Raw genomic sequence first — 13,440 nt, forward strand, 5'->3', positions numbered from 1 at the left:
ATACGATACCTTTCAATTCAAACATACTTCATGCATCTACATTCATTATTGTTCACTTATTGGTTTATTTGTTATTGTTTATTGAGAGCTAAACCTCTTTCACTCTTCTCAACTTCCATCTTCGTCGTTGTCGTCGTCGTCATCGCAATACTTGAAGAAAAATCAGAATTTAATAGCTCTAGACTTTCATATGTTTACCCAATTTTTCCAAGTCTGCTTTTCAATGTACATAGAATTTGTGCGTCGCTATTTACGTCCTTATTTTCGGTGTTTAAAAATACTTTACACATAGTCGAAAAACTGCAAACAAGAATTAACTTTTTAAGCCGCCCTTAAGTGGTTATGTATGCCAAACATCCATTAAGGTTTTTAATTGTAATATTATTGACGTAGACCCTTTTTTAGTGTTCAGGTCAAACACAAGACATAAAAACACATTCATATGCACACACACAACTTTCTTTTTGTCTTGTCATTTTTCCTCTCTCATCATTCGAGTGGCACATTGTTCGATTGAGGTCTATTTTGTTTGCTTGTGCTGTGACTGCTGCTTCCGATTCGAAAACCAATAGAAGTGGTTAATTTATGACTCATAATATTAATCTACGGCCTCTTCATACCACACAATCATCGCCTTCCTCCTCTTGATGAACTAAACCTGTCGTATATACACATTTCTGTTTATATTTTTTTTCAATCTCTCTATCTCTCATTCTCTACGTTCGATCCGATGTTGTATGCACTTTACATACGTTTACATCAAGTAAAATGTGTTGTACTCTACGGTATTACCGCCATCGCGAGCTATTTGGCCATAAGCGAGTCGTTCTTTCAATTCGCCATTTTTTGTCTGTTTTTATTTATATTTTATGCTCGGTTTTTTTTTTTCTTTCTTTCTTTCTTTCTGTTTTTAAAATACTCGAAACGACGAGCGTGCGAGCTTGCAATATAATGAATGTATGCGGATCTGCTAGACGGGTGTTACCATAACAAAATGAATTTTATGAATGAAATCGGTTGGTTGGTGCGTTGTTGTTGCTCTTTTTTTTCGCTTATTTTTATCGTAATCAATGAATTTAGCTGGGATGTGAGTGCTTTTATGGCCTACGATACGGCTTGAAAAATATATGTATATGGTTACGTAGGCCGTAGATACACGAGAGCTCTGAACTGGAGTACACACACATGTTTAGTGAAACTTTTAACGTTGGACAGGCGACAAACAAACGTAAACATCAATATAATGGTGGTAATTTGTCGAATGCGGGCTTGTTGCTTACTTCTTTTTCTAATAAAAAAAAGGCCTGCATATTGGAGAATGCAATTTAAATTGTGCATTTTACATTTAGAGTCATGCCACGTAATCGAGATGTCACAAGGTATCAATCCAAAAAAAAACAGCAACAATGTGTGCCGTTCAACGAAAAACAAATATAGCAAGATCAATTGGTGCGAACAAAAAAATTATCACTTTTTTAGCGTTTTTATTAAATTTTTATACACAGCGAAATGAATGACAACGAACGAATAAATTCGTATCGAATATACTCCCACAGCAATTGAAATGTTAGATAGAAGAAAAAAACCGTGGTGCATAAATAAAATGTGCATTCGCACTCAAGCTTAGCAATTAATTAAATTCATTTAATTATTATTAATTGTATAGACATATTGGATGAACACAAACATAAACATTTAGATTAACACTTTGAATTTGTTATTAGCGTGTACACTGTACAGTGTACACACAAAAAAGAAGGTGTTTGAAGAGCAAAAATATGAGCAGCTCACAATAAAGCAATTGGAAATGAATAAACATCTAACTAGAGTATCCATTCCATTTGTCATACACACTGACCGAAGCACATTTCCTTTGAAGTTGTTTGATTTATTTGCCTTTCATGTTAGAATAGATAGTCGTTCATTTTCTGGAACAGTTTCATTTTGTCGATCACATAGGCTCTGGCTTGTCATAACAAGCTCAAGTTCCACCAAGTCTAGCTATCGTGGAATTTATGCAAATTAACAACAATTTTTCACTTCATCGGAAGATTAATAATCTGCCAACAAGCGAACTGTGTGTGTGTGTTTTTTTCTTCTAAATTCATCACACATGCATGTGATCGCCAGATTGATACATACAAGCTAACACAGTTTACAGAGAGAGAGAGAGAGAAAAGCACACAAAACACACATTATTCATGTGTGTGTTTTTTTTGCAGTTTGATTGCAGTCGCTGAATATTTTTGCTGTAATTAATTTTCATTTCTTTTTGTCGCGCGTTACTATTATTTATTATCACTTTATTGTATGTTAAATGAAATGCGTGAAGTCTTTACATATGCTTTGAATAACAACAGCAGATGGCTTCGATTCATATTCCAATAATTCAATTTTTACTCTCAGTCTTGCTTTTAGCAAGTCGCGAATTTTTCAATGATTAAATTCAAAATTCTTGCTAATTTCAGTTCACATCCAAATTTGTAAGGAGACAATTCTATGAACGATATATATCTCGTCATGTTGACAAAGTTGTTTACAATTCTAGTTCATCGACTATTTCTTTTATTACTATTATCATTTTTTTTAAAACAATATTCAAAGAGTAATAAACACGTATTTTAATGCACCAACACAACACAGTCCAAATCAAATCAATACCAGCGTCATCGCACATATACCAAGGCAAATGATCAGCGTCAATATCAAAAGCATTAATTTACATATATAAAACATTGTAAAACTGAACTAAACTCATTTTTCAACGCTTAACGTTGTACATATTGAGCGGAAAGCAATGGTGACAGGCACAGCAACAACATCACAAAATGCTGAAAACTAGACAATCTGGCTCTGAATATGTCATTCGATTTTAATGAATCATTCGATAGCTGTTTTTTTGTGTGCGCCGCATATATTTATTTCGTTTGATCGTATGTTTTAACATTTTGCATTATTATTATTATTGTTGTTTTTTTGTTGTTGTTGTTGCGTTTTTGCACTGGCATTTCTGGCGATTTTGCCATTGGGAGGAAAAATACTAGCGCAATTTATTTTTTCGTTCATTCGTTCGGTCATTCGTTGTCATTATTTTCTTGATATAATTAAGTTATCATCTGTGCTAGATTGATTTTTCTATGATCTCGATTAAAGAATAAATTTGTTCGAGTAAATAGAGAGAGAGAAAAAATGGTGATCATATTTAACACTTGATTAAGACGTAATTTGAATCTCAAATTTTGAATATGTATTTCAGCACATGCGAAGTAGCAACTTTGAATAAATCACTAAATGTGTATGGCATTTAATATCGTCCAGCATTTATGGAATGTTGAATTGTTGTTTTTGGATAAATACGCGTCAAATGTTGTTTTCATTCGTAAATTTTAAGATGTTGTTGATTTTTAAATATTGGCCACTCCTGGTATCTTCTCACGTTTCATTTCGCATGCTTATCGAGTCGAAAATCAGACCGTAAAACTTATTTTGTTTGACTCCATATCTTCCTTTTTTGATAATTTTTTTTTAATTTGATTATTTAAATAGGAAAAAACATAAACAACAATCAAACAATCTGGTGCCATGGTTTTTTTGCAACTTTTTCTCTTCATACACTGTCTCATCTTTCGTCCTCCCGTTAACACGGTTTTTTTTCTGTCGAATATCGCTCTATGTCTCACACAATTCAATTTTGTGTCTAAAATCGTTAAAATCATGTTGAACTGTCAACCTCACACGAATGTGATATCAAATGCTTGTTTTGACTTAATTTGCATATATGACTAACGCAATATATCTCTGGACAAATTTGAAAGCATATATTTATCCTTCGCGTGATGGTACGAAATTCAATATCGGTTAGTTTGTGACCAAATTTATGATGTAGTTTTTGTAAAAAGTCAAACACTCGTAGTAAAAACAAATTCATTCCGCTTATAGCATAACGTAGAGTTTCTTATCTCATTATTTGACACAAATACCCGTACTAAGCGAATAAGATGTGTGAATATTTTATTTTTTCAATTTTCTGGGAATTGTGATTTTTTTATTGATGCGGGAAATTCCCAGAAAAAAACTTTTTTTTTTTCAATTATCAACACAACGTTCATTCATGCTTATTTGGAATTCAAAATTATCGAAAAATCCAACGGTAAACAGATCAATAAAAAAATTCAAATATTTTGCCATTTCTTTAATTTAAACGAAAACAAAGATGTTCAAATTAAGCATTAAGAGAGATCCAAAGTTTCGCGAACAAAAATGGAGACGGTTGTAAATATTTGAAAATATACCTTTCCCAAGCAGCACGTACTTACGTTGTATATACTTACTATTTTACACCATACTTTTTGAAATGAAAAATCACAATTTATGTGTGTTATCGATAAATATTTGTATATAGATTTGAGTAAATAAATAACTATTTTGTGTTTGTGTAAATACAATTGTTGTGTTAGAATTTTGAGCAATTCAAATTTGTGACATAAACTTACTGCAATTTCATTGCTAAAGAGGTATAATTTGATCGAAAGGCTATTTAAATCCATTCCTAAAAACGAAGGAATTTTAGCTCTAATATTCTACTTCCTGGAACGCGTCGAGTATTTAAAGCATCTAGCCCGCTGAGAACATCATAAGATAATTTATTTCTTTGTTCATTTGTATTGAATGCTTGCTATGTATTTTTCGGATGGTCTGAATTTCCACTGGGAGCACAGTTCATCTGTGACGGTTTTATTATAGCCAACTCTGCGGGAAAAATATTAAATAAACCGTGAATTTCAATTGAAACAAAAGTCATCAACATCATGATTGGGCAATAAAACAAGATTTAAAACGCAATAAAAAACAAAAATAAAGTACACAAAATTTATTCAATATTTAAAACAATATCGAATTAAAAGAACTTATAAATATCAAATGTATTCGAATCGTTAGAATTAGTTTAGAAGCTAAAATTTTGATGAGTCATAATGTGTCTGAATAATCATAGGCAGCTTATAAATAGATGAAAGTTTAACTTTCCAAAATGTGTGTGGCCAACTTTAGTAAGCGAGTAAAACCAATAAGACGCCGCACAACCATGTCATGAAAGATATTTTTAGCAGCCAATCCCAAGGATGCCAGTCGAATTGAATTTTCCAATTCCATGGGTGTTTCTTTCGCAAAAATTCTGCTATTAGGTGAATGAAATGCGTTTGAATACATCGATCTTGCATTCATTTCTGAATTTGATACGTGATACACGTGCGGTTTTAATTGGCCTGAATTAAGAGCCGACAAAAGCGGCGCTGATATATATGACTCCGATTTATAAAATCCATACGAACAATTTGATTTTGAACTAATGGAAACCAAAACAAAATTGTAAATAAAATTAAATAATAAATTTCAAAAAAAAATCAAAACAAAATTATGGAAAATATTAATTTCAAAAACGAATCACTGAAAATAATTTAATTTACCTTTGATGTGTAGAACAAGGACGCCGTTCTTTGAAGCAAGTTACCTGGACGACGTTGAAAAATACAGCGCCAAGCGTATTTGCTGTTTCTATTCCGGAAAAATCCAAAAGACAAAAAGAGATAAAGTTAAAATAAAAAACAAACTCATCCGACAAATTGTTATTGTCTATAATATCGTGATAATTAATACTAATGACACATTTGGGCCAATTTTAACCGCTAATAAAATTCAAAACCATTTTTGAAATAGAAATAGGCATTTGATCCGCATCAATCGTGGAATCATAATAGCGTCGTGTTATCACATTTCAAGTTCAAATGTGTTTGTCATTGTGAACAAGAGATTTTATCATGAGAGGCTGATGATGCGTTCCATATACGTAATAAAACACGTCAATCGTAAACAACGTACGCGTTTCGTGTAAGAATTGAAGACTCTTTTATCTACGGATACAATACCGTTTCATTCATATAAAGTATTTGTAATGGTTAGCGTATATTCGTTTCAAATATTTATGCAATCATCATCGAAAGGTCAATTGCATGAATATATTTTATTTTCACATATAATGCTATGTCAAGCGTTATTTTTTTAAAACGTACATTTTGCGTACGTTGACTTAATTTTTATGTGGCATTTTACTTTTCCGCACACACCTAGTGTGTAAGGTAAAGTATTGGAATCGGTCGAAAAATTAACACCCATAAAAAATGTGTTTTCTGGGTGTTTTTGGGGCCAGGGAACACGAATCCAGCGTTTTTTCGATGTCCGAATGTATGTGCGTACCCTGTACCCTGTACCCTGTACCCTGTACCCTGTACCCTGTACCCTGTACGCTGTACCCTGTACGCAAAAATTTGTTAACACGATAACTTTCAAACAAGAAAAGTAATTCAAAATCTGACTTCACAGGATGATTGGGGGTGCCGAGGAATAGAAACCATTAGATTTTGAGCGACTTTGGTTGACAGGGTAAAGTGTCATGTCTGGTGTGATGCCCATGTCCATCCATGGGAAAAATTCAATTTTTCTTCCAAAAGTGATATTTAATGTATTCTTAAACACTCAAAAATGTGTATTGGGGGGTTTTTGGGTACGAGAAAACCGAATATGACGTTAGTTTTGCGATACAATCAACTTTCGAAACACTTTTCATACAAAAAATTCAAAAAATTTGGATTTTTGTATGGAAGCCATGCCTGTATGATATCGTAATGAGCTGAAACTTTGCACAGGTTATTTTTATCACACATAAATACTATTCCGAGAGTTTGAAGACATTTCAACGAATATTAGGGGCACCTCCCGAACAAAATTTTGGATTTTTCGCTCTAAAACGAAATTTTGTATGGGAAGTACCCTTAATATGCATTGAAATTTCTTCAAACTTTCAGAATGTTAACTTTTTATGAAAAAAATAACCTCTGCAAATTTTCACATGATTACGATATCATATAGGCATGGCTCCGATACAAAAATTCCCATCTTTAGTAGTTTTTGTAAGAAAAGTGCTTCGAAAATTATTTTTATCTAAAACTAATGTCAGATTTAGTTTTCTTTCATGTCGTGGATCACAGTGCGGAAAAGTTCATCTTACGGATGTAAGACATTTTATTTTTGCTTCTACCTGTATTTAATTGTTGTAAGCAGCGACGAAATTTGGCATCACATTCGCAATGGCTTCTCGTAAATTGTTGCTGGTTACAAAGACCTTTCTTGCATTCGCCCGGCGAGAGAGTTTGTGGGCATAAATCATGTTCTCGACAGCATCTGTCTTCTTCAGCATACCGTCCTACGTCACTATATTCTTCGGCAATTGAACCTGAAATTAATTTAGATTAAATAATTAAAATAACAAGTCATCGCAATATTCTCTTTTTTTGCCGTTCTCAAAATTCATGGAATTTATGTAGAAGATTCAAATTCCAACAGATGTATGGCTTAATATTTTGTTGGGTGTTTGATTTTATAATTACCGGTTTTAATCGCATTTAGCATATGTCAGCATACATAATCGTTTGATTGCTAGAAACACGCTAAACACTCTTATATAATATCAAGAGACAATATTCACCGTTTGAATGTCATCTATTGATAAGCATAGTACTTTAAAAAAAAAATAACAGAAAAACTAAGAAATTCATCAAACCCAATAAACATGATAGCCAATGGCCATGGAAAAGTTAATGTTTCTTTTTAAAAGGTTCTATATAAACAGAAGCTCATGCTTGTCATTGCTCTATTTGGTGATGAATTGTCGAATAAATGTTACGTAGTTTGCATTTGACTGAAAGTAAGTTGAGATCGCTTCGCATGTATATGCCGGCAGACGACAATAATGGCATCAACCGTGAAGGTTAAATTTGTTTGTGGTCTTTTATTATTAACACTGTTTACTTCCATTAGCTAAAAACGTGTTTTTCACAACGTATGAATGTGCGAATTGCTCGCAAGCGTGAACAAAATATTATTGCGGCAAAAAAAGAATCCAAGCCGATTTTGTAAATAGTGATCAGTTGGAAGATGTTTTGAAATGTTGCACTTGCTCAAATCATGTAAAAATTAAAAAAGTCGAACCCATTGAACAAATAAACAAACAATGATTCACCTGGACCGCACCACTTCGTGCCAGGGTAGATAAAAGCTAGACCTCCTTGAATTTCCGGTTGCAAGCCGCCAACTTCTTTGCATTCCTTTTCCAAAGCTTCAATCACCTCCATCGGAACGTAACGTACACGCCGTTGATCAGACGCCAGAAGCATTCTTTGAATGTCGCCTCTTTTTCAATTCATCATTTCGAAAACGGAATAAATTTTAACGATTTGATTTATCGACTCGAAATATTCGAAATTCAATTGCAAAATCACCTGTCGACATGAGATTTACAAAACGGTCGTTTGGAATTCAACTCTATCATACGGTGCATGAGATTGTCAGCGATTAACACAGCCGATTCGGACACCAAAACACATAACACACATATCAAAGCAATCGCCCGTAAACTTGACATCTGTAAAAAAAATTCAAAATCACATTCAATACAATTAATTTTATGATCAAAATACTAAGCCACTCGTTTCAATGACCGAACGATTTTTTTGGTCTTGTGTTGCAATAATGTTTTATTATATTGCTATCGCACTCGGTTTTATGTCGTGATATTACTGTTTTTCCGCATTCTCGTTAAATATTTATGTTCTTGAAATGGAAATGAACAAAAAAAAATCATGTCTGTATGGAAAAAACCTCATAAGACATTGCGCGATAAACCATCACTTTTGTCGGGCAATCTTGTTTGAGCATTGAATGCAGAATTCGAAACATAAAACACGTCCATGCACTTGCCGAACATAATAAATAATTGCAAATCAACACACGTAAACCATAATATTTGCTTATTATCGCCGATAAAATTACTGACTCGCATACACAAAAGATAAACGCATTGAACGAAATTTGTTTCATAGGGGAAAAAAACATCAATGCGACTGTTTGACGTCCCAATACCATTCACAGATGCTACTCGATGCTTACTCACGTCCAATGCACACACAACCGGTTGAAAACCAAGAGCAATCCACTTACTAGAACCATATCTCAGATGACGTTTTCATTGCGGAAATATTGTACGTATATAACACGTATATCGATCGTTTATCTAAAGGCAATCCAGGTACACAGGTAAGTTTCGAGTTTTGTACAAATGCAAAGACTACAGATATATGGCACTTTTCTCGAGATTTGGTATAAATTAGTACATTTTTTTTTTGTAATTATTCAAAAGTGATGAAAAAAGGATATAACAATCGTAGGTACTATTTTTAGCTTTCTATTTTCAATACTTTTTTTAAGGACATGGAAAATGTGCCAAAATTTATTTGGGCCAAATTTCACTAATGATTATCGATTTTGGACAGATTTTTTTAGATACGTTTTTCTAGAACTTTTGGAAGAATATTAATTTGAGAATTCACAATTTACCAAACATTTGCAAATAAAATTCGAAAGATTCACTTCTTTAGTCCATTCACCACATTTTCATTATTACTTACACTTCAAATCTACATACAAATTTCAAATTGGTTTAAAAAATCAGCTCTGCTTTTGGGAATGAATAAGACAAATTAATAAAAACGTTTTTTTTTGCTAGAGAAAATGGTTCTTATTCTCCAAAAATCGATAGACAAGTGAATGAAACGAAGCAAAAGTGTCCAAATGAATGTAACGACTACAGTGAACTAAGTGAACGAGCTAGCACACGAGACAGTTTGCTTAACGACTGCCGAAAATCAGTTGTTATTGTGGTAGACGATGAAATTGAGAATTTTTCACTGACATGCTTAAAACAGCTCACAAAAGAGAGAAAAAAAATCATCGTTTATCCAATAATGTGTGAATACGCGCAGCGAAGCTTTTGTACGTGTCGTCTGTAAACACAAAGAAGACGCGAAAGATACACATGTATACAAACCGAGTTCATACCACACTGGATAAATCAACGTACATCTATAGGTAGAGTATAACCCATGTGTTTTTGGTTCTTGAATTTGAATGCCTGTTTTGTTCGTTTAGAAGCTTTCACGTTGAAAATACAAATTCTATGTATGATTGCGCATGTATTTTCTTTTCTATGCCACGCACCAATGCAGTACATACAAGACAACGTACCTAGGTATTTTATCCACTTCAATGCGGCAAATCGCAGAAAGAGAACTTATTGGATTGATCAAAATACACCAAGTATATCTTCAATTTTCACAACGATACCATTAAACCTTGCATTTCATTCATAAAATTCTTGCGATACGTCATCTAAAAATATGTGCGTGACGATTCTAGAATAATCGCTCAACTGTTATAGACATTTCAAATGAAAATGCATAGCGACATTCTCATCGTATTTTTGCAGAGAAGAATACACGCTTTTAAAGTCAGATTTCTATACATTTAAAATAAATACATTCATTCTATCGCATTGAATATAAGAACAATAAACGATACTTGAAACTCTTTTTGGGCTTTGCTTGAATTTTAATTTTCGGACTTTAACTAATGGCCTGCGGTGTTACAGTTATTCCATTCATGATTGATGTAAATATCTCTAGAATTGTTTAAATGACCAAATATCTTGCGCTTTCGAACAACATGCTGTTCGTTTTACAGTTTCTCTCAGAAGAATCCATTGAACAATAAACAAACAAAAACAATGATTCACCTGAGGCTTATTTGCTTTGTTTATTGGAACTTGGGCATTTTCATCATAAACATGTGGACTCATGCTGGTTCTTGAGATATCTTCATCGACTGATATTGTGTTGTATTTAGCCGGCGCCAATGGCAATAGTCGTTCATTCGTTGGATCAAATTAGAAAAAAATTCTAGATTTCATCTCCAAACCCGAACATTTTTCGCCGGAAGTTTTTTTAATTTCCGCAACATCTCAAATGAGCAGATTTGTACATTATTACCATGAAATTTCAGCATAGTATTCAAACACAATCAATAGCCAAAGAACGACAAAACGGTTCATTGAAGCTGGATGTATTCAAAAATTGCAAATAATTATTGCATGCTCTCGTACTTCTTCTCTTATCACGTTGCCCCCATACCCAATGAAATTGTTGGCCGGCGGTGATGCTTCAAGGTGGCTCCATCACCAATCATGGTCACATTAACATTTCCGGCTTGTTCCGACGATTTTCGAATTATGTGGATGGCTTCGCTTTTGCCGCCAGTTCGCGATGTTGGCTGATTCATATCAAATGCAGCATATTCACCTGAAATTAGGTACACCGTTTTGTTTGCATCACGTAACCGGTCAACGAGCCCTTTGATGCCTGGCGATAATGTGCTTGGTCGTGATTGAAGAAATTTCCGAATTTGTTGCTGTGTCGGTTGAATAATATTTAAGCGTAGTCGAAGCGCCTCTTGGAATGTCATCGATCCTTTCATCGCTTCTTTTGTGAGTCGAGCTACCTCTTCACCTTTGCCGCAAAATTTGGTAAAATATCCGAATAATTTCTTTTAAGTGCATTTGATATATTTTATGTAAACAGGTGTTCATTCTTTAATATTTGACCTTACGATTTACGAATTTTTTCTTTAGGAATTAAACCACACCCTCTCTTTGATCATCTCCAACTTCAGAGCTATATGTCATTAGTCGAAATTGAACCGAAACTAAACTGAAATTCATTAGGTAGATGAGACAAATTAGTGCCATGAGACAGAACAGAATTATTTTTGTGTTGTACTTATTTGCAATGAGTATAACATCAGCAGCCAAAGTGTAAGCATTAAAATCTTTCGAAGTCATCAGACATTTTTGATATATTTTTTGTGTGTTCTCACCAAAACCAATATAGTTTTGTGAGTTTCAAGACGTAAATTATTTGAGAAACATGGTAAGTCGCTAAAAATCCAAAAAAAATAATTTAAAAAAATCGTAGTGGAATTTTACTTGTTGTGTGGTTTGTCCAGTGCGTGTGGAATCACTTGAAATCGATAGCAATCGGAATATTATTATTTTTGCGTCCGACATGATTTTTTCTCACACAAACAAATTTTTGTTTCTCACACATACAGAACAAGTCAAAGGTGCAACGTGATACGTTGAAGATGTTTATGGCCCTTACTCAGACGAGTGAAAAGACGGCAACGTTGATTCTACAAGATAACAATTGGAAGTTGGATCAGGCCAGCGATACTTATTTTACAAATCCCGAAAGATACAGTCGTTATTCGGAAGAAACGAAAATCGCACAGCTATTCCGACGATACGAAGATCCGCATGATCCGACAAAAACCTCAACCGACGGTGTATGCCGATTTTTGGAAGACTTACAACTCGATCCAACATCGAAATTGGTTTTGATCTTTGCATGGAAATGTCGCGCCGAAAATCAATGTGAATTCACAAAAAAGGAATTTATCACCGGTTTTATGGACTTGAACGTTGATTGTATAGATCGTTTAAGATCAAAACTACCAGCAGTGGAAAATGAATTACGCCTACCAACTAAATTCAAGGAATTCTATCATTTCACATTCACCTATGCAAAAGACGACACACAAAAAGGCATCGATCTGGAAACGGCCATCGCATACTGGAACATTTTGCTCAGAGGTAATTTGGCAACGCATTGTCTAAAGTTCATATGGAATTTTCAATTTTTTAAAACATTTTTTACTCTTCTTTTTCTCTAATTTCAGGTCAATTTAAATTTCTTGATCAATGGTGCGAATTCTTGACGGTAAGTTGATCACACTTGTTTTCTACCTGATTTTATCATCTTCTTTACTCTTTCTTTAATCATTTTCTAATGATTTTTTTCGTCTTCTTTCTATTCCTATCATTATCTATTGTAGAAAATTAACAATCGTCCGATTCAAAAAGACGTGTGGTATTTGCTGTTAGATTTTATAACCGAGATCGATGACAACATGTCTAATTATGACTCTGAATCTGCGTGGCCGGTATTGATCGACGATTTTGTCGAATGGTTTCGCACAAATTACCAATGACAATCGGTGATAAACACATCGACAAATAGAAGCAACGAAAAAGAACACATCAACTCCGATTAATCCAACCAATAACTCAATTTTTAACTTAAAAAAAAATATTACCGAAAACAAATGCGTTTCTATTTGATGTCAACCTTTATGTTGTCTCTCGTTGTCACCAGTTAAAATGTGTTTCACGAACACTTTCGATATTATAAGTTACAGTCGAATTTCAATAAAGAAAATATTAAAAAATCTTTAAATGTTTTGATTTTAATAGAACAAAAGTTTATTTATAGGAATAATAAAAAAGGCGATTTTCTGGATGTATTTCGATTTTTTTAAAGGTTCTCTATGAACGCGAACGAACACGAACAACAATTTCTACTTTGCGAACGAACACGTTCGTTCGTAGTGCCATTCTTTGCGAACCCGAACCATTTTTTTATACGAACAAACATTTCTTTC

The 13,440-nt window shown here is 33.6% G+C and overlaps 2 protein-coding genes and 1 pseudogene across 5 annotated transcripts; 1 reads left to right on the plus strand and 2 right to left on the minus strand.

Moving 5' to 3' along the window:
- Nucleotides 1–4,368: 4,368 nt before the first annotated feature.
- LOC116348845 (acidic phospholipase A2 PA4) lies at nt 4,369–9,861 on the minus strand. 4 transcript variants are annotated; one of them, XM_031780013.1, is made up of 6 exons: nt 9,519–9,844; nt 8,334–8,476; nt 8,075–8,244; nt 7,094–7,288; nt 5,466–5,553; nt 4,369–4,749 (listed from the first exon to the last, which is right to left on the minus strand). In XM_031780013.1, the coding sequence occupies exons 2-6, from the start codon at nt 8,474–8,476 to the stop codon at nt 4,656–4,658; spliced, it is 690 nt and encodes a 229-aa protein (XP_031635873.1). In that variant the 5' UTR covers nt 9,519–9,844; the 3' UTR covers nt 4,369–4,655. The 4 variants fall into 4 exon arrangements, with proteins under 4 accessions (XP_031635873.1, XP_031635870.1, XP_031635872.1 ...); XM_031780010.1 differs by lacking the exon at nt 4,369–4,749 and adding an exon at nt 4,939–5,344 and having other exon boundaries at nt 9,519–9,861; XM_031780012.1 differs by lacking the exons at nt 4,369–4,749; nt 9,519–9,844 and adding exons at nt 4,939–5,344; nt 9,005–9,206.
- A 1,150-nt stretch (nt 9,862–11,011) lies between these two features.
- LOC116348928 lies at nt 11,012–11,460 on the minus strand (annotated as a pseudogene).
- LOC116348846 (DCN1-like protein) lies at nt 11,356–13,090 on the plus strand. Its single transcript, XM_031780015.1, has 5 exons — nt 11,356–11,467; nt 11,573–11,870; nt 12,052–12,592; nt 12,679–12,719; nt 12,835–13,090. The coding sequence occupies exons 2-5, from the start codon at nt 11,868–11,870 to the stop codon at nt 12,988–12,990; spliced, it is 741 nt and encodes a 246-aa protein (XP_031635875.1). The 5' UTR covers nt 11,356–11,467; nt 11,573–11,867; the 3' UTR covers nt 12,991–13,090.
- Nucleotides 13,091–13,440: the final 350 nt, after the last annotated feature.

This window comes from Contarinia nasturtii, unplaced genomic scaffold, assembly GCF_009176525.2.
Source record: "Contarinia nasturtii isolate CC-2019 unplaced genomic scaffold, AAFC_CNas_1.1 Cnas_scaffold_2678, whole genome shotgun sequence".
NCBI classification, from domain to species: domain Eukaryota; kingdom Metazoa; phylum Arthropoda; class Insecta; order Diptera; family Cecidomyiidae; genus Contarinia; species Contarinia nasturtii.

Bases quoted from the DNA above. Each gene is read 5' to 3' on its own strand.
- LOC116348845 (XM_031780010.1), bottom strand. From the start codon at position 8,476: ATGTCAAGTTTACGGGCGATTGCTTTGATATGTGTGTTATGTGTTTTG. The intron at 8,245-8,333 runs GTGATTTTGCAA...GAATTGAAAAAG, and splicing joins TGTAAATCTCATGTCGACAG to AGGCGACATTCAAAGAATGC. The intron at 5,345-5,465 runs GTAAATTAAATT...GGTTTCCATTAG, and splicing joins CCTTGTTCTACACATCAAAG to TTCAAAATCAAATTGTTCGT.
- LOC116348846 (XM_031780015.1), top strand. The intron at 12,593-12,678 runs GTAATTTGGCAA...CTCTAATTTCAG, and splicing joins CTGGAACATTTTGCTCAGAG to GTCAATTTAAATTTCTTGAT. The intron at 12,720-12,834 runs GTAAGTTGATCA...TATCTATTGTAG, and splicing joins AATGGTGCGAATTCTTGACG to AAAATTAACAATCGTCCGAT.